This window comes from Pleurodeles waltl, chromosome 8 (assembly GCF_031143425.1).
Source record: "Pleurodeles waltl isolate 20211129_DDA chromosome 8, aPleWal1.hap1.20221129, whole genome shotgun sequence".
Classification (NCBI taxonomy): Eukaryota; Metazoa; Chordata; class Amphibia; order Caudata; family Salamandridae; genus Pleurodeles; species Pleurodeles waltl.
In genome coordinates, this window is record NC_090447.1 from 1,238,192,056 (window position 1) to 1,238,216,017 (window position 23,962).

The 23,962-nt window shown below is 43.5% G+C and overlaps 1 protein-coding gene across 4 annotated transcripts in view; it reads left to right on the forward strand.

The window, feature by feature from the left end:
* DCLK1 (doublecortin like kinase 1) overlaps positions 1-23,962 on the forward strand; it is a 1,081,753-nt gene that overhangs the window by 886,170 nt on the left and 171,621 nt on the right. For all 4 annotated transcript variants that reach the window (XM_069205533.1, XM_069205532.1, XM_069205535.1 and 1 more), the window contains 2 exons: positions 4,653-4,710; positions 10,730-10,849. In XM_069205533.1, the coding sequence (XP_069061634.1) occupies positions 4,653-4,710; positions 10,730-10,849 (178 nt within the window). The remainder of the gene's footprint in view (positions 1-4,652; positions 4,711-10,729; positions 10,850-23,962) is intronic.

The following is a 23,962-nucleotide window of genomic DNA, read 5'->3' on the forward strand; positions in this document are numbered from 1 at the left end:
CTCACCTATATTTCATTTGTTTTAAAGGCTAGCTTTACTAATCCCCTCAACTATCCAAATAAAATATAGATAGGTTCTTGCAGCTCGCATATTAACCTTCTGTGCTACTTTATGTTGAGTCAAAACTGACACTAGACAAAACTCTGATCTCTCCCTCTAATACAAACATGAATCACAAGAGTTATCTTGACATTTTTATTGCTGCCCGAAAGCTTGACACAAAAGGAACCCTGCAGCAGGTGCTTTTAATTAGTAAGTCATTGCTAAACACAGTACCCCCTTGAGGTCAGTGCCCCCGTCCAAGTCAGCACCCAGTACAGCCACACCACCCTAAAGCCAGACCTGCTTTCACATGCTTACACTGCCTCTTCACCAGATGCCACATGGTTGCACTCTTCAGACACACTGACTCACATAGCATTTCTCCTGACTCTTCCTCCTACAACTACACATCACAAAATGCCTCACCCGCTCACCAATAATCTCTTGCATGCATGCGCCTCAACTGCTGCTCATTTAACAAGCATGCCACTAAGGTCTGGGGCCTCCTCCACACCCACACACCTGACCTTGTCATCCTCACCTAAACCTGGCTCAACCCTTTGTCTTCCCCCGACATGGCCAACACCATCCCATCAGAATATAAGATCCTGCACTAGGACTGAACCAAAAAAACAGTAGGTGGCATCACCATCATCCACAAAGAGACCATCAAATGCATGTCCATAACCCAGAAACTACTTTCATAGTACACCTACATTTCAAGTGGATCCTTGCATACTGGCCACTGGGATCCCAGAGCAACTACAGCAACCTCCTCACAGTCCTTGTCACCCCCTTCTCCATTAACACTAAGGACTTCTTACTCCTAGGTGACCTCAGCTTCCATTTTGACAACTTCCTTCCTGACCCAGGTGTTAAAAAATGACTCTAAACAGGCTTAGAGCCATTTTTTAAGGCCCTCCTCCTGTGCATCATTTTTGCATGGGAGTATAAATAAGGCGCAAATGCCTCAGAGTCATTTTTTGCCCAGGAACACCTACCTTGCATCTCATCTAACGCAAGGTAGGTTTCCATGGTAAAAAATGACTTTAGCTCCATAAATTTGGCGCTAGACGGGTCTAGCACCAAAGTATAAATATGGAGTTAGGCTTGTGCCAGATTTGCACCCAAAAATATTTTACGCAAATCCGGCGCAAACAGAGTATAAATATGCCCCTTAGTCTCATAAACATAAGCATTCCGCCAAACCATATAATGCAGGGTGCTGGCAATTAGCAGCCATTATATCTCTTAATTCAATATTTTTCAAGTGATCTTAACAAAACTTAATCCTGTAGACAGTGAGGGACATATTTATAATAGTTTTGCGTCACCCTTGTGAAACACAACAAGGCGCAAGGGCGATGCAACACTAAAGTCAGAATTATCAAGCCAAGCAAAACCACCTTCCTTGGCCCTGAGCAGCTTGATAATTATGGAGTAATACAAGGCAGTGCAAATTGCTGCCTTTCATTACTCTGCCCCCAGGGAGGCTTCCATGGATAGAGCGTCTGTGTTCCCACGCATCCACCCATGGATTTTGTCGCACTCCCAGATTAACCAACACTGGTCGACCCGGGAATGCGTCAAAATGCTACACCTTCCCAGGGGAGGCACAACAAGGAAAAATATCATTATTTCTGCTAGTTGTTTCCTCTTTCTAAACTTAAGTGCCTCTGAGGATTGTGCCCCTTCCTGCACAATAACAATCCTGTGGGCAAGGAAGGCACTCTTGGCCCATGGTGCAGGGATGCCAGTGTTGGTGCAAGGCAGCACATTGTGCGTCAGCACAAGGAAAGGACAGGAATGTGTGGTATCATTAAATATGGTGTATATCTAACCTTTCCCTTTCTCCCACGCAGAAAGGTGGTTTGCTGCTCTGCATGTCATAATGATAAATGAACACGTCTTGTTATGGCTACATGCTCTGTTTTTGAATCCCTAATACAGACAGCTTTCTGTGTCTGTTGGCAAGAACTATTCTTTCCAATACCTAGCATATAATTTAGGGTCTGTCCCTTGCTCTTAACCCTATTGATTGTTTTGTCTATCTCAGATGTCTGCTCTTGATGCAGTGCCTTTCCTCCCTTGTGTTTGACCTGTCCAGAAACATTTTGGTCTCACCTCAGTCTGACTGGATACGTTGTATCTTTCCCGGGCACCCTTGAGAGGACTCTGCTTTATGTGCTTTACTGCACAATGTGGAAGTCCTTTTGTTTTCTTGCTCTCGCTCCCTGCTTTTCCTGTCCTCATGATGCAATCTATTTAACTCCAACCTAATGCTCCTCGCCGCACTCCCCATTCCTTTTTCCATCACGTGCCATTGGCAAAAAGTATTGGCAAAGCCAATAGCTCGACCTTTTAGAACCGTAAACCATTAATTCAGCCAATACTTGTTTCTAATTCAAGAGCAGATAAAGTGTCAGAAATCCTTCTGAAATCCCGAATCTTATAGGAATTTATGGAGTGCCATTAAACAACAGCTCTTCTGAAGCTGTAAGACATAAAATGCATTTATTCAACTATTCTGTACTGATGTAAATAAGACATAACCTAAATTCATTTGTTTGTACTTAACAATGTTTTGAATTGGGAGGCCTGAAGTTTATTATGAAAGAAACTAAGCCCATCCTTACGTGTTGGCAAGGTTGAATGAAGAAGGAGAATGAGGAATCCTTGGAGCTGCCACAAATGTGTAATAGTATTTTAAGAGCAAAGTCCGAACTGGAGACCAGATAGAATGCGCAGTGGTTCAACAAACAGAGCAGTGAGAATTGACTTACATGCTTTTACTAATCAGTGTAGGAAATACCCACCAACGTAGGACACCATAGAGAACATAATGTACTTTGCAGCCAAGTAACATCAATGGGAGGTATGAAAGGACTGTTAAAACCAGGTTGGCTTGGTCGAGAGATGTTGCTGTGTTTGAGAGGCTATTTCATTGTACAGTATAGTTTTTTAAAGCATGGTGTGCCAACGATACAGCTTCAGGGCACTAGGACGCATTTAATGGTGAAGTCATCTTCCCTTTGCAGCAGGATGGTCAGTGATTGTGTGTGTAGCGCCTCCTTATCCTTTCTATTAAATGAATGTGCATCCAACCCAAAGGCAGACAAACGTTCCCTGTAAGTTTCAATGGAGTGACTTGTACGATTGGGATGTATACACAAATGGTAATTTCTGATAAGCTGGACTGGATACCCGTGCGCTATTACTGAAGGCCTTATCTTCTTTTATCCAACTTAAAAGGGCAGCTGGCATGTTCCTTATACACAAGAAGGTTGATAAACCAGAATAAGGAATGTGGGAAAACAACATGATGGGAACGTGTAACAAAAATGGCCTTCGGTGCTCAGAGGGCCATCTGTGGTGATAGAGCTGGGCTATTTACTAACGATTTGTGCTGGGTTGGTCCCAAGTGACGAAAAGCAATGCATCAGTTTACTTGCACTTATAACATTCTGTCAGCCCAGTGCAAAATTGCACAGCAACACACAAGCACCTTCACATCCCATAGTAACCAACCCCTGAGTTCTATGTGGGCATACAGAGTATTACCGACAGGGATGCAAATGTGCCGAGACTTCCAAACAGGAAACAACCTAATTCACATGCAAATCAGGGGACCCCTGCTGACCCTGATACGTTTCCATCACAGAATCGAAAATGGAGATCATTCAGGAGTTAGGTTATATTTTGTTCAGCCTCTTGGCGAGGCTTGGGGAGGTATCAAGGGCTGAGGTTTTGTGGCCCAAGGCCAGTTAGCTTGGAGAAGGCTGTACAGCCTGGCTCTGCATCAGGATACTCTTCTTAAAAAGGGAAGTCCACCATGGGGCAGGTAACATCAGACTCTTTTGTTAGTCACAACAGGTGAGGAGATACTGCAAACCACGAAAACGTGACAGGCAAACCTGCCATTCTTTCATTATGTGATGGGCCCTGTGTATGGCAGTCATGTACAGCTGTGCATCAGACATTTGGTAAACCCTGGCAACCATGTACCATGTGTACCTGCTACAGGTGAATCTGGACCTCAGTGTTTCCTGGTGCTTGTTAAATATATGCACATAAAGAATGAAAATCCTAATGTTCTTCCATGTCTTCCCTTAAAATCACAGTTGCAGTAAAGGTATCCTTTACAAAATAAAAACTAAAACCCCTTGAAACTGACGTTTTATGGTTTGCTACTTAAAATACACCCCACCTTGGAAAAACTTTAGTCGCAGCACAAAATGACAGGTCATACCCTCACAAATGTAAATGGATAACTCAGAATTTAAGAAAATACTACTAAATAACAACAAACATCTAAACCAAGAAATTATACTTTATCCATAGAGATGTAATCGATAATGTCAATAGATGATCCGTTATGTGTGAGGCCATGAGCACGGTTTCCTGCCAAGGTTGCAGAATTTGGTTTGTGCAGCTAAAAGAAATTGGCCAATTTCAGAGGTTTTTTTCTGTCTAACGATTTCATTTTATAAAGAAAATGTTGACCGCGAATTCACTGTAAGAAAAGACCCTCTCCGGAGATGCATCTAAAATAATCTATAAAGTTAAACACATCTTCTCCTTTTATTGACTCTCTTCTTGTTTTGCTTTAGATCAACGGGCAGAGAATATGCTCTGAAAATCATCAACAAAAGCAAATGTCGAGGCAAAGTAAGTAAAGCGATTGCTCTGCAGTTTTCTTTCCGACATAATATTTCCCTAGTTTTCATAAGCCTGACCCCCCCAGGCTCCAGATCAGACATACAACCGTGGAAATATAGGGCCAGATTTATGAAAAGCTAGCGCCGCCTTTACGTCACTTTTTGACAATATGTACAAAATATAATTATATTTTTTAAGTTTGCGCCGCTCTTGAGTCAAAAAATGACGTAAAGGTGGCGCTAACTTTTCATAAATCAGGCCCGTAGACTTCACGATAAATTAAAGATCTTCTACATAATTTGGTGAAAAAGAAGCAAGCAAATTGGAAATGGTTTTGTAATGGGAGAAGTGCTGGAAACGTCCACACAGAGACAAGGAAATGTGTTCTAAGCATTTCCATTGGCCGATTGATAAAAATATGTTATGCTTTCAGCACTGTAGCATTTTCTCCTACTAATTTTGCACCAATGTGATTTTTTTAATCAGAGGACTCTATTTTAATTTAAATTTTATTCTAGTTTTGGTGTGTTATGTGTATTCATGAGTGTTACATGGAACTCCACCTATTTTGATCAAGCTTTAGTCATTGGGCGGACAATTCACCGACAATGCAGGGGTTCGAAGGTTCTATCTAGCATGTTCTGTTTGAGATAACCCCTTAAATGAAAAAAAATCAAGTTATTCAATCTGCTGTGTGATAATGACTCTTGTCAACAAATAGGAGAACGCCAAGATGCTGTGAAAATTGATCCTTCTTTTTCGGAAGCCTATTGACGAAGTCGGAGCTTAGTTGTTTGGGTAGCTCGCATATAAACTCTTTCTGCATCTGTGAGAATAAAGATGGCCTTTTTGGGTTATTGCACACTGAGAGCTCGATTTCAGCCAGACAGATGTAAAACATATGTTGACTGAGACAAATGCAACATTTAAAATAGCATGATTTGTCTTATAAAACGTCTAAATAAAAATAAAATGTGTCAGGCTTTAAAAAAAAAAAAAAACGACCCCACCTTGCTTGATTGTTTACCATGCAGTCAGGAAAATGTGATATTTAACACTGAAAGGCATCGTGGGGGAGTCTCACTGGAAACAGACTAGTTTGGCAGCTGGACCATGTTCTTCACATTTCCTTTCACAGTGGCCGAAAAAGTGCTACTGCAGATTCTTGATGGGCAGCAATCGCAGAGGCCTTTGACTGCAGTTTGGCCGCACAAGACCTGCAATGATATGAACATGGAGAATACAGAAAGTGGAAGTACAGTCTGATGGGACCCGTGATAGTATCACATACTTCAAACTTCCTTGAGGTTATGGAATTTGACGTGGAGTGTTCTTGAAGCCATGAAGGCAAGCATATGGGATTTAAACTGTGAAGTGGGTGGGAACTCCTTGATCAAATACTTTACTTTCACAATATCCCCATCAGGAGATGAGATTACCACATATTAGACTTACCTCATTCTTTACACTGAAACTCTAGGTCCAACTTGGAATCAGACGCTGTACCATAAGTTATAAACACCCAAACAGCAGTCATTGTTCGAGGTACCTGGCAAGAGGTATCTGTCAGGCTTCGTGTTTCTATTGGCCTTTTCCAGGGGTGACGCTAAACTACCAATGTCTGGGGGTTCCATTGGACCTTAAAGTTAATTAGGAACAAAAATGGAGATCTTGCTCCAGTTGCGTGAGACTTTTTCATGGTCTCTTCATTTGTGGCCTGTTACACTGAGAACTGCTCAGATCTGGCCTCCTTAGTAAATGTCTTAGGGATCAAAATTGATGATGGTCAGTGACTCAGCTCTGTTTTAATAAAATAAAATTCATGTTATAAAGGTAATTTTGCATCCGTTCGCTTTCCAGCATGGACGAGTACTGCAATAGCTCTCCATTTTGGCTTACCCAATATAGCTAACTATAAACCTATAAAGTGCATTTAATTCAGAGCGTTACTGCTAGAGTCAGCTCATGTTTCACCATTTCTGGCCTCAGTTGATTTCCAATACAATAATGCACTAAGCACACATATGTGTCTATATATATATATATATATATATATATATATATATATATATATCGATGTGGACTGGTGCATGATAACAACACACTTGTAGACACTACTATTCCCAAGAGCAGAAGGAAATGGCCGGGAGGCAGCACATTTTCAGTCAAATCAACAGAGTTTTGGAATTATCCTGGACTGAATATGCATAAATACCTGGATTGGGTTTAATTGAACAAAAGCCATGAAGATATAGCTGTATCCTGTGTACCACTTTTGAAAGCTAGTCCCAAGAAGCCCTTTAGGGGTTATGCTGTGCTCTTTAAGACAGACATGACTACACAGATGCTATGTCTACCATGGTCTAGCAGGTATCCGGAGAAAGTCACTTCAATTACAATTGTTGCCTGACATCAGCACAGAGTGACAAATTAAAAAAAGACAAGAAGATGGACAATCAGAAGGAACAGAGCTTTTATTCCTCCACATTCCTAAACCTAACTAGGCCCGGGCAGAACAAGAGGAGTTTCACTCCCCGGAATTCCACAGAGTTGCATAAAACTCTGCGATATCCCAAGGAGTTCCACAAGCGGGCAGATTTCAGGTATGTTGCACTTCTCGCCCTGATCTTTAGTGCCAGGAGCTTGTTACATACTGTAAAATCAGCCCGATTGGCAACACACAGCATGCCAGAGAGCACTACTTCTTTCTGCCACTCGAGTTGATTTTTTACTCGATTAGCAGCTTTTCTAGGCAAATGGTCGCAATCTGCCATGACTGCCCAAGTTGAAAAATCTCTCAGGGAGGCATTCTAGCACCTGAAAATCGCGGTAGGGTATGCAAATTCTTTCTCACTTAATGTTGGCATGCTGCGCATAAGAATAAACTCCACCACGCAGAGGTGGGCAGAGTTTTGCTCTAGTTTTGAGTTCCAAGTGGACCACGAAGTGGGCAAAACTCAGCGAACTCTGCCAGCAGAGTGGAATTTTTGTTGCCCACCACTAAACCTAACCAACTTCCATCACACATACACACATGGCATCTAAATCACAAGTAGTGGAGAAGTAAATGGACTGTGAACACCATGGCACTGAGGTCTTAAATAAAACTCTGTACTCCATTAGAATATGCCATGCCCAAGCCACCATGTAAGTACCTGGAGAAGTAGTTCACAAAAGTCCTCATTATGAGTTGGATCAAATTTGATATGGAATACAGTGAAAACACTACAAAATGGACACCACACCAGTTCAGAAAAATAAGTAATATTCTCCTAAATCAAAGAAGACCAAAACAACAAAAATCCAACATACACAAGTCAAGATATGAATTTTAAAAAGAATAAGAGTCATCGTTTTTCTCCCTCTGAAGAGAGTGATGTGTCAATATCCAGACAGGCACCTCAGGTCCGGGCAGGCTTTGCGTCGATTTTTCACTCCAGCGATGTTTTATTGAAATCCGGTCGCACTGTGTCAGGAAACTGCGCTGCAAGGGGCTTGCATCATTTTCAGAAACCGCTAGTGGGTGCTGCGCATCATTTAGTCCTGCCGCAGTGCCGGTGGAGCATCGATTTTAGCCTCAAGACTGGGTGTGTGTCATTTATCAGCCACGTTGCGAATGGTGCGTCAAAAACTTCCCCGCACAGCGGTCTGTGTGTGGATTTCTGTCCTTTTCCACCAGCTTCACCTTTCAAGGGCCCAGAGACAGGTTAGGACACCACTTGGTAGGGCAGGAGTCTAAGCAGAGAGCTCAGGTGCTGGCAGAGAGAAGTCTTTGATGTCTCTGAGATTTCAGCAACAGGAGGCAAGCTCAGTTCACGCCCTTGGAGATTCTTCACCAGTGGGAAGTCACACAAAAGTCAGTCTTTGCCCTCTCTCAGGCAGAAGCAGCTACTGCGGGCCAACCCAGCAAAGCACAGTCACAGGCAAAGGGTCTGTACTCCTCCTCCAGCTCTCCAGCTCTTCTCCTTGGCAGAGGTTCCTCTTGGTTCCAGAAGTAATCTGGTTTTCCAGGGTTTTGGGTGCAATACCTATACCCCTTTCTGCCTTTGAAGTAGGCCTACTTCAAATAAAAGTATCTGTTGTTTACAAGATCCTGCCTTGCCCAGGACTGGCCTCAGACACACATCAGGCGGTTGGAGACTGCATTGTGTGAGGTCAGGCACAGCCCATTCAGGTGTAAGTGACCACCACTCCCCTCCAGACCAGGTGGCTCATCAGGAGATGCAGGCTGCACCCCAGGTCCCTTTGTGTCACTTTCTAGAGGAGATTCACAAACAGCCCAACTGTCAAACTGGCCCAGACATGCAATCCACAAACAGGCAGGGTCACAGAATGGTTTAAGGAAGAAAATGCCTACTTTCTAAAAGTGGCATTTTCAAACTAACAATCTAAAACCCAACTTCACTAAAAGATGTATTTTTAAATTGTGAGCCCAGTGTCATTAAACTACATATATCTATTTGCTCCCAAAGGGAATCTGCACTTTAATAATATTTACGGGCAACCACCATGCTAACGTATGAGAGAGATAGGCCTTGCAACATTGAAAACTGAATTTAGCAGTATTTCACTATTAGGACATGTGAAACACACCAGTACATGTCCCACCTTAAACATACACTGCACCCTACCTATGGGGCTACCTAGGGCCTAATTTAGGGGTGCCTTACATGTAGAAAAGGGAAGGTTTAGGTCTGACAAGTGGGCACACTTGCCAGGTCTAATTGGCAGTTTACAACTGCACACACAGACACTGCAGTGACAGGTCTGAGCCATGTTTACAGGACTACTAGTATGGGTGGCACAAACACAAGACACTAGACACACTAGTATCATTTGATTTACAGGCCCTAGGCATCTCTAGTGCACTTTACTAGGGACTTACTAGTAAATCAAATATGCCAATCATGGAAAGCCACAAAGAGCATATGCATTTTAGCACTGGTTAGCAGTGGCAAAGTGCTCAGAGTCCTAAAGCCAACAAAAACTGTTCAGAAAAAATAGGAGGAAGGAGGCAAAAAGATTGGGGATGACCGTGAAAAAAGAGACCATTTTCAACAGTTAGGTTTAGGGGTGGGCAAAAAAAATTCCACTCTGCCGGCAGCGTTTATGGAGTTTTGCCCACTTCGTGGTCTACTTGGAACAGGTAGTTCTAGCAGAACTCTGCCAACCTCTGTGTGGCAGAGTTTATTCTTGTGCACAACATGTCAACATTAAGTGAGAACGAATTATCAGTTCAACAAAGTGGTCACCCACTAATTTGGGCCCATAGACACCAGAGCATTTCATATGCTTCCTGGGCTGCAGGCAGCAGCATTGCCTAGCTTCCACCGCCCCCTGCAGAACTCCAGGTGGAGCAGGCAATGGTCCCACTGCACAGGCCCAAGCCTGCACCTTTATCCTCCATATGCCACCCTCCACCACCAATAGCACTCATGCACACTTTGAAAAATGTGAGCAGTTTTTCCACAGTTGCTTACATTGTGGCTTGGGGGCGGCATATTCTAATAGAGCACACAGTTTTATGTAAAACCTCAGTGGCATGGTGTTCACAGTGCATTTGCTTCTCCATTACTTGTGATTTGGATGCTGTGTGTGTATGTGTGAAAAGTGTGCAGGAGTGCTGGTGGTGTTGGACTGTGGAGTATGGAGGAGAGAGGTGCAGGGAGCACTTTAAATTGCGCTCTGTGTGAAGTAATCCAAATCCTAATGAATGCCAAAGAGTCATGGTGCGTTCACTCCTACTTGAGGCAAGAGGTATGCTCACCTGGGTCTAAAATCTATCCAACAATTCTTGAATAGTGACTGGATTATATGGACTTTCCCACTCTCCTTATTGCCTGGTAAAGTGGGCTTTGGAAAAGATATGGGGATTTTAATGTGCAACTATCATAGTGAGCCGATATGGCGGGGGGAAGTGGGTGTGGGGGTGTGGAGGTGAATGTGGGGGTGGGGGTGCCTTTGTGTGTGAAGCTTTACTCTTCCCATAACAGTACTAATTATTTTTGTTGGATTTATTTTGTCATAGGAGCACATGATCCAGAATGAAGTATCTATTTTACGAAAGGTGAAACATCCCAATATCGTTCTCCTGATTGAGGAGATGGACATGCCAATGGAACTCTATCTTGTGATGGAGCTTGTGAAGGCAAGTCATGATACTTCTTCTCTACAGTTTCGTCTCTTGATGGTTCACCAGAAAGGCATCACCAAAGAGCCTTGAAAACAACATCCTTTGTCTCATCATACTGATGTTTTGAGTAGTGCTGTGTCTTATCTGTCATTAACTTCAGAGCTCTTGCATGTAAAAGGTCCAAATTATTTACTGGGAGTTTATTGGGAGGGGAAATTGGCGTTCAATTGGGTGGGGCAAACAACCATGTCCAATTTTCTTCATTATGACTCTTTTTAGTAGACAGTCTCAGTTAAAGCAGAGGCTGAAGTGTTCAGTTTTCAGAAGTGCTCCGAACTTCATGTGATTGGGCTCAGATCTTAAGTTAGAGTTAAGAGCTTTCCAGACTCTAGGTTTTTGTTAGCACAAAGATCTGTTCAGTATTATATTTATTTGAAAAATGAAATGGTCTCAAGTGGGATAAGCCTATCATGCTCCGATGGCATTGAGCAATTTTTAGCACACTCCTCCACTACCTAGAATTTGCTTTCTTTTTAGCATTCTAAATTGACTTTGTTGCACAGGCCTACAAAACCATTATGTCATTTGGAGTTTTATGATAGCCCTGTTCTTCATTCCCACAAAGTGAGCTGAACATGCAACACTCTATTATGTACCAGATATATCATTGTACTTTTTACAAAAACTGGTCACAATTTGCAACTACTACCATTTTTGTGACCAGTGTAGAATTTTGTGATTCGATTGTGTACTGATAAGGTCAGTTCACAAAATTCGAAATAGGATTGAGTCAAAATCCAACCAACGTAATTACTAATCATTAGACCAGTGGTTCCCAACCTGTGGTCCAGGGACCCCTGGGGGTCGTGAAGCGTCCTCAGGGGGTCCGGAACGGCTTAGAAAATTAAATAATGTCAACAGCTTAGTTCCCCAGCTTTCAGTGCTGATTCAGTGGGGGGTCCCGAGATTTCAATAATGCTTCATTGGGGGTCCCCTGGTGCCAGTAGTGATAAAGTAGGGGTCCATAGAAGTCAAAAGGTTGGGAACCACTGCATTAGACAGTTCACAAATTGTAACTCAATTCGATGGGCCACAACTACAGGGATGGTGGTCTGCAAGGATCAGCAGACCAGTATGTCTGCAATTGTTTTGAAATAAGGTATTTTCTTTTAAAGCAGCTTGCTTTTCTTACAGGAAACTGTGGCTGTCTTTCAAAAAAACATTATTTAAAAAAAGTTTCCTTGAGATATAGCAGCGGTCCTCTAAACGACTGCCAACTCCCCTGGAAACCTTTTTCTCAATTCCCAAATGGGATGTGCCTCATTTTATAAATACGTAACCATCCCAAGTTAGGAGTCTTTAACTTTCAATGGGTTGCAAATGGAATTCTGGTCTCAAGCCATTGATGCATGTAGTACCGATTCACAAATTGAAAGGAATGCCCACCACATTTTCCTTCCAAATTGTGAATCAGTATCTATTCTCAATCCCATTTAGGAATCAGTAAATGTTTACTCAGTCCTACAATGGGATTCGTACATACAAAAAACTTTTTTGTGGTTGCAAATGTTCTTATTTTGCAAATCAGAATGTTTCAGCCTTAAAATAGGTCTGTAGATCAGGCCCTAAAACTCTAAAAAAATAAATGAAGGAATGCAAATCTTTTATGGCCACTTGGATTAATAGCTACACTGTACATCAACGGATATTTTAAAATTAACGCCAGATGTTTTTAGAAACATCTAAGCATTTCAAAGTATCTTTCCTAAAAATCAGCTTTCTCTCAGTGACAGTTTTTTATTGTTTATGACTGTTCTATAAACATCACCGTGATAAATCATATTGGTATCAATTTAGCATCTTATTCTATGTTTTAAATACGTTGATCTTGTTTTTATTATATGCAGCACTGGTATGCAACCGAATTGCATTATTGTGCTTCTTGGAGTAATAACAGTGAAGTAATTTACATTTTTGAGATGAATGTGTGCAACATAGATTTATTTAATTGGCTGTTTATAAATCTGATAGTCTGGTGAGCAACATGTGAAATGCACAATTTAAAAAAGTGATATAATACACTTTTCATACCGTGTTCTGTAACCCTCAAATCTTATGGGGCTAAAATAAGCTCAGTACAGGTTAAGGTGAAGGCTGCTAGTTGGACCACAAAGCATGTGTGACTAAACTCAGCACAGGACAGGTTAGGTCGAAACTGCTAGCTACAGCTTTGTTTCCAAGAGCATCCAAGGAAATGGCCATATTTGCTAGACTTTTATTGCTAACATGATGGCCCTGCTTTTGAGTGGTCAATAAAATAAAGACCACTTAAGAACTGTTTCCCAGAAAGAACCAAGAAGATAGTGATTTCAACCATCATGATATCAATACTTTATGGAGATTGAGGCAACAGTGCGTACACTATCTTGTCCAAAATGCTAGATGTCCATGTCATGTTATTTGCTTATTCTAATAAATGGGATACACATCTAAATATTCTTCAGTATGTCTTTTTATCCTGATACATTCTCGGGTCATTAAGATGGTCACTGCCCTTCCCTGAAACTTCTTATCTAAAGCTGCTCTCATGGAGATGGACCACCATTAATTCATGTAGAGCTTATGTGATGTAAATGAAGCCTACAATATGACAAAGATGCATTTTATTGTGTCAGGACCACCATTGTTCCAGAAGGGAGACTATTATACCCGAGATAACCACCATCGCCATTGGGACAATCACCACTCTCCAGGCAAGGACACAATAATACCAATGATTTACAAAATATGCCAAGAGGGCCTCATTATTCCATAAATGCCATTATGTCAAAGATGGACACCAGAAGGTACATCGTGTTGACACCAATAAATAACATTTTTAAAGCATCAATCCCCTCCCCAGAGGATAGCTTTGAATATGAATCCCCAATGGTGGGCTCCATCACAGGAGAGCATTATGATAAATTGAGTTGTAACAGTAAGATGCGTTAGAGGGGGAGAGTATGAGGAAGTTGACGATAAGTAAAGGGATGGTATGAGATTAAAACAGTCTAAGAGAGAAGTTGAGTAGCTGAAGGAGCAATTAATGCTGAGTTGAGCTGATGGCCTAAATCAGTGAAGAATAAGAATGAATGCTCTGAGAGAGTGTAAATGGAAAAACTATCAATCAATCAATCAAAGCATTTGTAAAGTGCACTACTCACCCTTGAGGGTCTCAAGGCGCTTGGGGGGGGGGGGGGGGGAGGGGCGGGGAGCTGCTCCTGCTCGAACAGCCAAGTCTTGAGGTGTCTCCTGAAGGTAAGTTGGTCCTGTGTCTGTCGCAGGTGGATGGGAAGAGTGTTTCAAGTCTTGGAGGCGAGGTGGGAGAATGATCTGCAGCGGCGGTTGTTCTGTGGATGCGTGGGACGGTGGCAAGGGCAAGGTGAGCAGAGCAAAGCTGTTGGGTCAGGGTGTAGAAGGAGAGCCGTCTGTTGAGGTATTCTGGTCCGGTGCTGTGCAGTGCCTTGTGAGCGTGGGTGAGGAGTTTGAACGTGATTCTCTTGTTGAAGGGGAGTAAGTGCAGGTCTCTCAGGTGGGCTGTGATGTGGCTGTGGCAGGGTGTGTCCAGGATGAGGCGTGCGGGGGCGTTCTGTATGATTTGCTGTTTTTTCTGGAGCTTGACCATGGTTACTGAATAGAGGGCGTTGCCGTAGTCCAGTCTGCTGCTTACGAGGGCTTGGGTGACCGTCCTTCTGGTTCCAGTGGGGATCCATTTGTAGATCTTCTGAAGCATGCAGAGGATGTTGAAGCAGCAGGAAGAGACGGCGTTGACTTGCTGGCTCACTGATAGTGTTGAGACCAGGATGAATCCCAGGTTGCATGCATTGTCGGTAGGTGTCGGTGTGGCTCCCAGTGTGGCAGGCCACCAGGAGTCGTTCCAGGCAGAGGGGGTGGAGCCAAGGATGATGACCTCAGTTTTGTCAGAATTCAGTTTCAGGCAACTGTTCTTCATCCATTTAGCGATGGCCTTCATTCCTTCATGGAGGTTGGTTTTAGCGGTGGGGGGGTCCTTGGTGAGGGAGAGGATCAGCTGGGTGTCATCGGCGTATGAGATGATGTTGAGGTTGTGAGGTCAGACGAAGTTTGCAATGTAGACGTTAAAGAGGGTCGGGCTGAGGGACAATCCCTGGGGAATGCCGCAGATGATCTTGGTGGCTTCAGAGCTGAATGGAGGGAGGCGGACTCTCTGGGTTCTGCCGGTGAGGTCGGAGGTGATCCAGTCCAGGGCTCTGTCGTGGATCCCTGCGTCGTTGAGGCATGTGCGTAGGGTGTGGTGGCAGACGGTGTTGAACGCAGCCGAGAGGTCCAGGAGGATGAGGGCTGTGGTTTCGCATGTTTGCTTGGATTCTTGGAGGTCAGCAGTGAACCAGAAGGCCTTTCTGTCAGTGCGTCTGTTAGAAGGTTTCCTGATTGGGGCGAGAGTGTTGGCACAGTCGTCGATCCATTGCCTGAGGTTGTGGTCTGCTGTGTCGGTGTCAGTGGTGTCGATAGGTGGGTTCCGTGAGAGGGTGGTGATTAGCTGGTCTTCGTTGACCTTGTTCTATCTGTGGTGGGGAATCCACTGCGGGGGATGGTGTGTTGTGGATTTCTCGAAGGAGAAGTGGATGCAGTGGTGGTCGGTCTAGGGGAGCTCGGTGGTGTGGCTAAAGGAGACGTGTTTGCTGGCAGAGAAAATGGGGTTGAGCATGTGTCCTGCGGAGGGGGTGGGTGTCATGATGAGCTGCTTGAGGCCGAGGTTGGAGAGGTTGTGGAGCAGGGTGGTGGACTCGTTGGTGTTCTCGAGGTGGAAGTTCAGGTCCCCGAGGAGTATGTAGTCGGTGGATGCGAGGGCATGTATGCTGATGACGTCGGAGATGGAGTCGCTGAACTGCTGTCAGGGTCCGGGGGGTCTGTAAATGAGGGTCCCTCTGAGGGTGGTATTTGGATTGGTGTGGATCTGGAAGTACAGGTGTTCAGCAGCGCTAATGGTGTCTTCGGTCCTGGTCATGAGTCTGAGGGCATTCCTGTGTACGATGGCGATGCCTCTTCCTGAAAAACTAGGATTTTGTGAAAGAGAAACACATTGAGAAAAGGAGGTGCTAACTTTTATTTTTTATTATTTCATTTCTTTATTCATGCACCTGTTTAGAGAGCTGGAGGAATGGCCTGGTTGGCTTGTGGAGGTGATTATTAAATGAGTACCTTTGAATTCCATGAGAACCAAGCGCAGATTTGTTTACTGCAAAATAACCGACCCAGAAGATAAAGTTCAATAGCTTCATTATGTGTGATTAGAGTTACATTCTTCTATTTATACTAAATGATTAGTGTGCTTTATCCATGAATGTTGAGAGGGTGGTAATCATTAGGAATCAAACAGCGTTTATTCTGTGCTTTTAGAGTACTCAGAACAGGGAGAAATTATTGCCATCATGGATCTAACAAAAGCATGAATCAAGGCTTTCAGAGAAATATATATATATATATAGGTTCCCTACATTACACCGAGTGGGTAGGCAAAGTAAGGAAGCCTGATTTCCCTGTGTAATCTTCTGGACAATTCTCTCCCAGCCTCCTTTTTCTAAAAGAGCATTTTTAAATGCATTACTTGGAAAAGTATGTGTATTACAGGCAGCCTTGAAGGAGCAGTCATGAAATATTCCAAAAACTTCATAGTGGGTCAATCAAATTCAACCCTTCTCTAACAACAAAGACAACAAGGGGAGATGGAGTTATCAGGGGACATGACGGCCGCGTAGCACCGCGGCCGTGAGCTTCTGGTTTTCCGGCCGGCGTGCGTTTGGAGGCGCCAGCGCTGTGCGCGAACGCCTGGGACGCCTCAGATGTGCCTACCCCGCGGTCCTAGCCCTCGGCATGTTGCAGGGCGGCACGGGGAGGCTAAGAACACCATGGAGAGGATCGGTGCCTCGGGCATTAAGCCCTGGACAGACGCTGCTAGGGTTTTTCTGCAGGGGAGACGCGGGCTGGCTCTCTGTCATTGCCTGGGGGCTCCTGTTTCCACTGCTTTTTCCTGGAGGAGTGAGGCAGTGAACAGATCTCAGCTTTGGGACAAAACCTCGGCTTGCACGGTAGGAGAGGACTTGTACATGACGCCAGTGAAGTTAAGGGCCCTGGGAGTCAGCAGTGGCCCATCACTGGTGTCAAAGCAGCAGCAGCATTGTTTCAGGGGGGTTAGTGGGCCCCTTTGTGAGGGTTCTGTTGGAGCTGCAGAAGTACTTGGTCAGGAGGCGCTCTGTAAGAGAGAAAAGAGGGGGGTCATAAAAACTAAAAAAGAGTGCTCTTTGATTCACCCGCAATTAGAGGTAAAACTGGTGGGCAGGACTACACGCAGCTTTGAAATGCAGTCTTTACAAAGTTCTGAATTATCTTCTCCCTCCCCGGTCTCTCTTGCTCCCCTTTCTGGGGAGATGGCAAGCGACGAAGAGGTAACACATCTTTCCTCTGTAGAGTATGGCGGCGCTCAGGGCTCCACATTGATTAAGGTAGTGAAATGGGTCCCGCTCCCCAGGATTCCGCCGTGCAGAACCTGTTGATATCATTATCAGAGGAGATTAGGGGCAAATTTGAGATATCTGAAAATAACCAGGCAAAAATTTGAGAATCTTGTGCTGCATTGGAATGTAAACTTAATGCGCTGGCGGAGAGGATGAGTAAGCTGGAGACGGCTGTTTCGGAGCAGGAGGCCCGAGTGCTCTCTAACTCCCAAGATATTTCCCAGTTGACACGTAAGGGCGAGATGTTTCAGGAGAAGCTGGAATCTTTGGAGAATGGTTTACGGAGGAATAACCTTAGGTTACTAATGTTCCTGAAGGGCTGGAAGGGGATAACATTAAAGATTACGTAATGACGCTGTTTAAGAATCTTTTTCCCTCTATGGATCATTTAAAGATGGAAGAAGATATCCAGAGAATTCATCGTGATCCCTTTAGGAGAAAGCCCAATAGGAAGTCTCCTAGGAAAATTCTTGTTAACTTTGGTACTTATACCATTGAGGAGAAAATACTATCAGAGGCCATAAAGGCGGGCAGCTTCTCAATGGATGATTGGTCGCTTAAGATACGCTCAGACCTTTCTAGGGAAACGCTTGACAGGCAATGGGAGAGTGGAAGTTTATGCAGGAGCTCTGGTCTTTTGGTGCTACGGCTCAAATGAGATTTCCTGCATTTCTGAAGATTATGTGGAACAATACTATGTTCAATATCAGAGACCCTGCGGATGTTCGGGCTTTACTTGATAAGATGAAGTCTTCAGGTTGATGGCTTGCTCTTTTGGTTTTCTTTTCTGTCAAGTCGGCCGGAAACCAAGTGGTTGTATTCACCTAATTAGAAGGCATGGGAGGGTTCCCCGCGGGGGTGGGTGGATGAGGTTTATGGGATTTGTTGGTTGGTTGTTAGCGCTGGGAATGCAGTGTGGGGGGGGTTCGGGGATTTTGCATTTTTTAAAAAAAGTCCTCAAGAATGTGGCAAGTGGCTGTGTGAGGGTTCTTGTGTTATTTTTCATGTTTATGATTTTTCTTTTTTTCTTCTGGTCTCCTATTTGATTGATGGCTAGTCGAAACAAGGTGTTGATGAAATTTTTATCCCGGAATGTTAATGGCGTGCGGGTTCCAGGAAGGAGGAGGAGAAGAATATTTGAGTTTTTGAAAAGGATAGAAGAAGAGGTGATTATTTTACAGGAAACCCACCTATTAGAAGCAGAATGGGAAGATTATCTTAAATATTTGAATTGGGTGGGATTCTGCGCATGTCCTAATCAATCTTGTGTTGTGAAGGGGGTGGCAATTCTCATCAAGAAGTCGGTTACTATGAAAGTTGCAAAAGTCATAAAGGATTCTAAAGGTAGGTGGTTGATCGTGGAGGTTGCCCTACATGGGGTTTGGTTTACCATTGCTGGTTATTATGGGCCCAATATTGATGACCCTGCACCATTTCAAGACCTTTACAGCCACCTTCTGGCTGCTAAGTACCCGATTTTAGTGGGGGGGGGACTTTAATATTTTATTAAACCCCACTTTAGATAGATCCACGGTAAAACCCACTGTGAATTCACCCAAAACTCGGCTGTGTATAAAACAAGGAATGTTAGATCTCGGTCTGATAGATATTTGGCATCAGAAAGGTGGGTTACATTTAACAAAAAAAAGTATGGCCATTCCTCCAGGATCGATTTCTTTTTAGTACAGCAACAGTTGAGGGATATGGTTAGATCAGTAACTCACGCACCTGCGCATCTCTCGGACCATTCAGCTGTCAGAATGCAGGTTCTTCTTAAAAATGTTCCATCCATTCCTAGGCGGACAGTCAATCGTGCTCTTTCTTGGATGCAGTGATAGTAGAGGGTCTGAAGAGGGACACTAGAGAATTTTTTTAATTTAATTATCGATCTACTACACTGCAGTTACAGTGGGATGCTTATAAAGCATTCATTAGAGGTAGGTTAGTTGCTCTGGCCAACTGGTATTATCGGGAAGACAAGAATCAGCTTAAACAGCTAGAGTTTCGGGTCGCCTCCTTGCAGGAGGCTACTCAAAGAGCTGAAGAGAGCCAGTTGGGGTCTCTGAATGCTCAGCTGGAGAGGGCTAGAAAGGATTTGGGGCTATATCTTGAGAAGAAAATTAGAAGGTCGTGGGAATGTAGCAGGTTTGCTCACTATGAGTATGCGGAAGGTTGTGGGAAGCTTTTAGCTTGGAAGACCAAAACAGATCGCTCCAGGAATTTTGTTTCCTCCATTAGATCAGAGGTTACTGGAGCCCTAGCTACAACTGAAGCTGAGATCGAGGAGGCATTTATAGGATTTTTTCAGAACCTTTACACTGAAGACCTGTACGTTTCCAAATCATCGGTAGGAGCTTTTTTGGATGCCCTTCATCTTCCTCAGTTGTCAGAAGAGGATCAGGTACAAATGGTCAGGGAGATAGATGGTGACGAAATGCGGGCTGCAATTCAGAACTTAAAGAAGGTGAAGGCTCCAGGCCCTGATGGTTTGCCTAATGAATTATATCATAACTTATGTGAGGAGTTAATTCCATTCTTGACAGAATTGTTTAACCTTCTCCTACAGGAAGGGGCTGTTATGCCTAAATCCTGGGATGAGGCAGTTATTATTCTCCTTCTAAAGCCAGGGAAAGATCCAGTTTCTTGTAGCTCATATAGGCCTATTTCCCTGTTGAATTCGGATTATAAGATTTATACACATATTTTGTCCAAAAGGCTTCAGGATGTGATTTGTAAATTGATACACGTGGATAAGAAGGGATTCGTTAGAGGTAGACAATTGCCTGAGTTAACCCATGATTTGCTGGGTGCAGTGGATTTGGCGGTTTCTGAAAAAGTTCCCCTATCGGTCCTTACCTTTGATGCTGCCAAAGCTTTTGATCGCGTTAACTGGCGCTTTTTACAATGGGTTATGGAGGGTTTTAGGCTGGGCTCTAATTTTAGTGGGACTATTCAAGCTATATACAAGGACCCGTTCGCTAGTATTTTGATAAATGATAGGATCTCCCCTAGATTTAGGATTGAGAGAGGGACGCGTCAGGGTTTTCCCCTGTCTCCCCTTCTCTTTGATCTATATATTGAGCCTTTGGCTGCGACAATTAGAGCAGATATTGATATACCTTCCTTTAAGTGTTTGGGTTGGGAAAAAAAGGTAGCTTTGTATGCGGACGATCTTATGATTTATACTGGCCATTTGCCACTTGTTTTTCCTAGAATCCTGCAATGTTTAAAAGACTTTGGTGAATTGTCAGGTTATTCTGTTAATCCTGAGAAAACTGAAATGATGTGCTGGAACACCACCTATAATAGCCCTTTGGTCAAGCAGCAGATGAGATATTTGGGGGTTCAAGTTATTTCTGACTTGAATGATCTAGCATACTTCAATTTTGAAAAGCTTTGTAAGGAGACTCGTGCTTTGCTTAAGACCTGGGCTGGGCTTCCTTTATCTTTTATAGTGAGAGTTAATGTTCTTAAAATGATTATTCTTCCCAAATTTACTTTTCTGTTTAATGCTATTCCTCTGGAATTTAAGAAAAGTTGGTTTAAAAAGATACAAGCAGATCTAATTTCTTTTGTATGGTCCTCCAGAAGGGTTAGGATCGCTTGGCATAAGTTATGCAGGCCTAAGGGTAAAGGGGGGATTGCTGCTCCAGACTTTAATAAATATTATTTGGCCTTTCATTTGAAGAATGTTTGGTTTTTACTTCGTGACAGTTCTGAATACACTTTTTTGTGGTCTGCATTGACTCAAGAGCTTTCAGCTGCTGGTAGTTTCTTCTTGTATAAGTTTGGTCATCCCAAATTTTTTACAAAAATTCGTTTTAAACTTCTCAAAGATGCTGCTAGAGTCTGGTGGCTGGCTCGGCAAGTACTAGGTATTCATTATTACAGTTTTTGGGCCCCGATTTGGGAATCGCCTGGCACTCCAGAATTCCTTTTATATAAATTGGCTCTTCCATTGAAGGGTATAATGAGATGGGGACAAATTATGGAGGAGTCTAGGGTGCTACCCTGGTTTAGGCTCGGGGAGCTATCAGATTATAGGCTTTCCAAGTTTAAGTTTAAGCGGCTTCCCTTCAAGGGGGTGGGGGGCACTAAGAACTACTGGGAGGAAAAGCTGTTAACAGGTTTGGTTCATAAAGAGATTTCTTGTCTGGTATCGGACGTTGCTTGAAGCCTCGGACTCAGAGGCCTCCCTCCCAGAGAAGAAGTGGGGTAGTGTCTTGCCAGCCCCAGATATAGTGCAGATTTGGGAGTCTTCATTTTACATGCTTTGGTCAGTTACTAGATCAGTTGCCCTGCAGAAGAATCATTTGTATACAACACACAGGGTTTACTGGTCACCCCAGAGGTTAACTGCTCTGGGGAAGGTAGAAAAGAAGTGCCCACGTTGTGAGGTGCCTAATGCAGACGACATACACATGTTTTGGAGTTGCCCTAACCTTTTCTCTTTTTGGTCCTCGATTAATGGCTTTCTTAAACAGGTTATTTGCACGGAGGTGGAAGTGACTCCAGTATTAGTGTTTTTTGGGGTTTCTTTGGGTACCTCATGGGACTCTAAGTTGTCTAGATCACATAAGGGTATGATGTTTTTACTGATGCTGCTGGCTAGAAGACAAATATGTTTAAATTGGGTTAAATCCACATCTCCGAACATACGTGACTGGTTTGTATCTGTTAATTATTTTTGTGATTTGGAACGTATGGGTCCGTTGGGCAACAGAGATGAATGTTGTGTCATTTGGGAGAGCTTTGTGCAAACTGTTACCTCAGATGTATAGTCCAATGATTTTTACTACCTCCTTCTGTCCACTTCCTCGCCCCGCCCTTCTCTTGTGGCTGGCTGCTGGTTGGTGGTCTTGCAGGCCACGAGTCTTGGTACCGGCAAGGAGAGGTGAATGGCTGAGTTTGCTTAGGTCTGTTTATATTGGATCGCCTTACGAGACGCAGGTTGATGACCCTCACGTAGCAAGGTGGGATTTTCCTCTCTTTATTATTATGAGGACGAGAAAAACAAAACAAAGACAACAAGGGCGGCAAATTGATGGATTTTTATCACAGTTTTTGTGAAACTTGGCTAAAAGCAATAGCTTTTACATCCAGTTAAAACAATCAAGCTTTCCAGTTTCAAATGGCCTCCTATCTCCTTTCAAGATAAAGGGCGACCATGGGACGGCCAAACTCAAGGGGAGGACGCCACCACCATAGTGGTAACGTTCCTTTATCCCAGAAAGGGGAACTTTATACCATATATAACCACCATCATAATTGGGATGATTGCCACTATTCTTTGGATGGACACAATAATACCAACGATGTACAAAATATGCTAAGATGGCCCATTATTCCATGGCCACCATTATATCAAAGATATCCGTCAAATTATGAAGGATGTTTACAGTATGCCAAGGATTGTCACTTTTGGTCAAGGCCTTGATTGTTCCTAAAATGTGGCCCTAGCAACATAGATAACCACCACTAGTCATGGTATCGTAAAGGTTATTGCATGCATATCCACAAAAATGCAAAAGAATCCCCTAATATGGCAATGCCGCCAGCCCTGTACCTAGACCTCAATGCAAGAAGTGATCACCATGATGCAAAAATGTCACACTAAATGAGAAGCATGGTCAGCCTAAGACATGGTCCCCATTATGTCAGGGATACTTACCACTGTGCCTGGGATGGAAAGCAGATTTCCTAGATGATCGCAATCCACAAGCATGGCACCCTATGCTAGTGTCAAGTTTATGCAATGGATGCACAGTTCTAGGCCTAAAACTGCCTTTAACATGCTACTGAAAGCCCCCAAATTCAAGGATTCAATACTAACGTCACCCACCACAGACATGCATCGGTCATTACACATAATTACAGACAGATACAGGCACCCCCCTACACCGCTCTGTCTCTCTCTCTCTCTCTCTTTCTCTTTCTCATAGACAGTCATCCAGGAAAACACAAGCACACAATTCCCACTAAACCTACCAAAATGACCAGTTCCCTTAATTAACAGTGCACCCCATCCAAAGGGAAACTCTGCCATGCCACCTGTGCAAATAAATATGGCACTTGATTTACCCTAGGTTCAGGAGACAGAAAAATTGAGGTTTCAGCTCTCTCCCTCATCAGCCGATAGAAGATCTAAGCAATAGCAGTACAGAGGGAGACCAGATCCCCAGGAGACAGGCCAATGGCACAGTGAAGTAGCGAAAGCACTATCCTGGATAGGGATAGGCATGGTCAACTTTTTGCCCTCGTCTTTCAGTTCTTTAGGAGAGTGAAGGTTTACTTTGTACCAAACGGACTTGACAACTACCATTCCGTTTTGAAGGGCACCACAGGTATATATAAAACGGACATTATTTAGGTAAAATTGTGCTCGCATTTTTTTAATTTGGAATCTCAAACCCTTAAAAGATAATATTTCAATAACCATAGTTATTGAGAAGGTGACATATATCCTCCTTTCTTGCACCCTTATTTTGGAATTAGCTTCCAATTCAGAAGAGAGCAGAATAAGAGATGTCTGTGCATGTCAAACGTGTTTTTATGGCCTGTGACCTTCTTATGTCTTTCATGGGTTTTTTATATT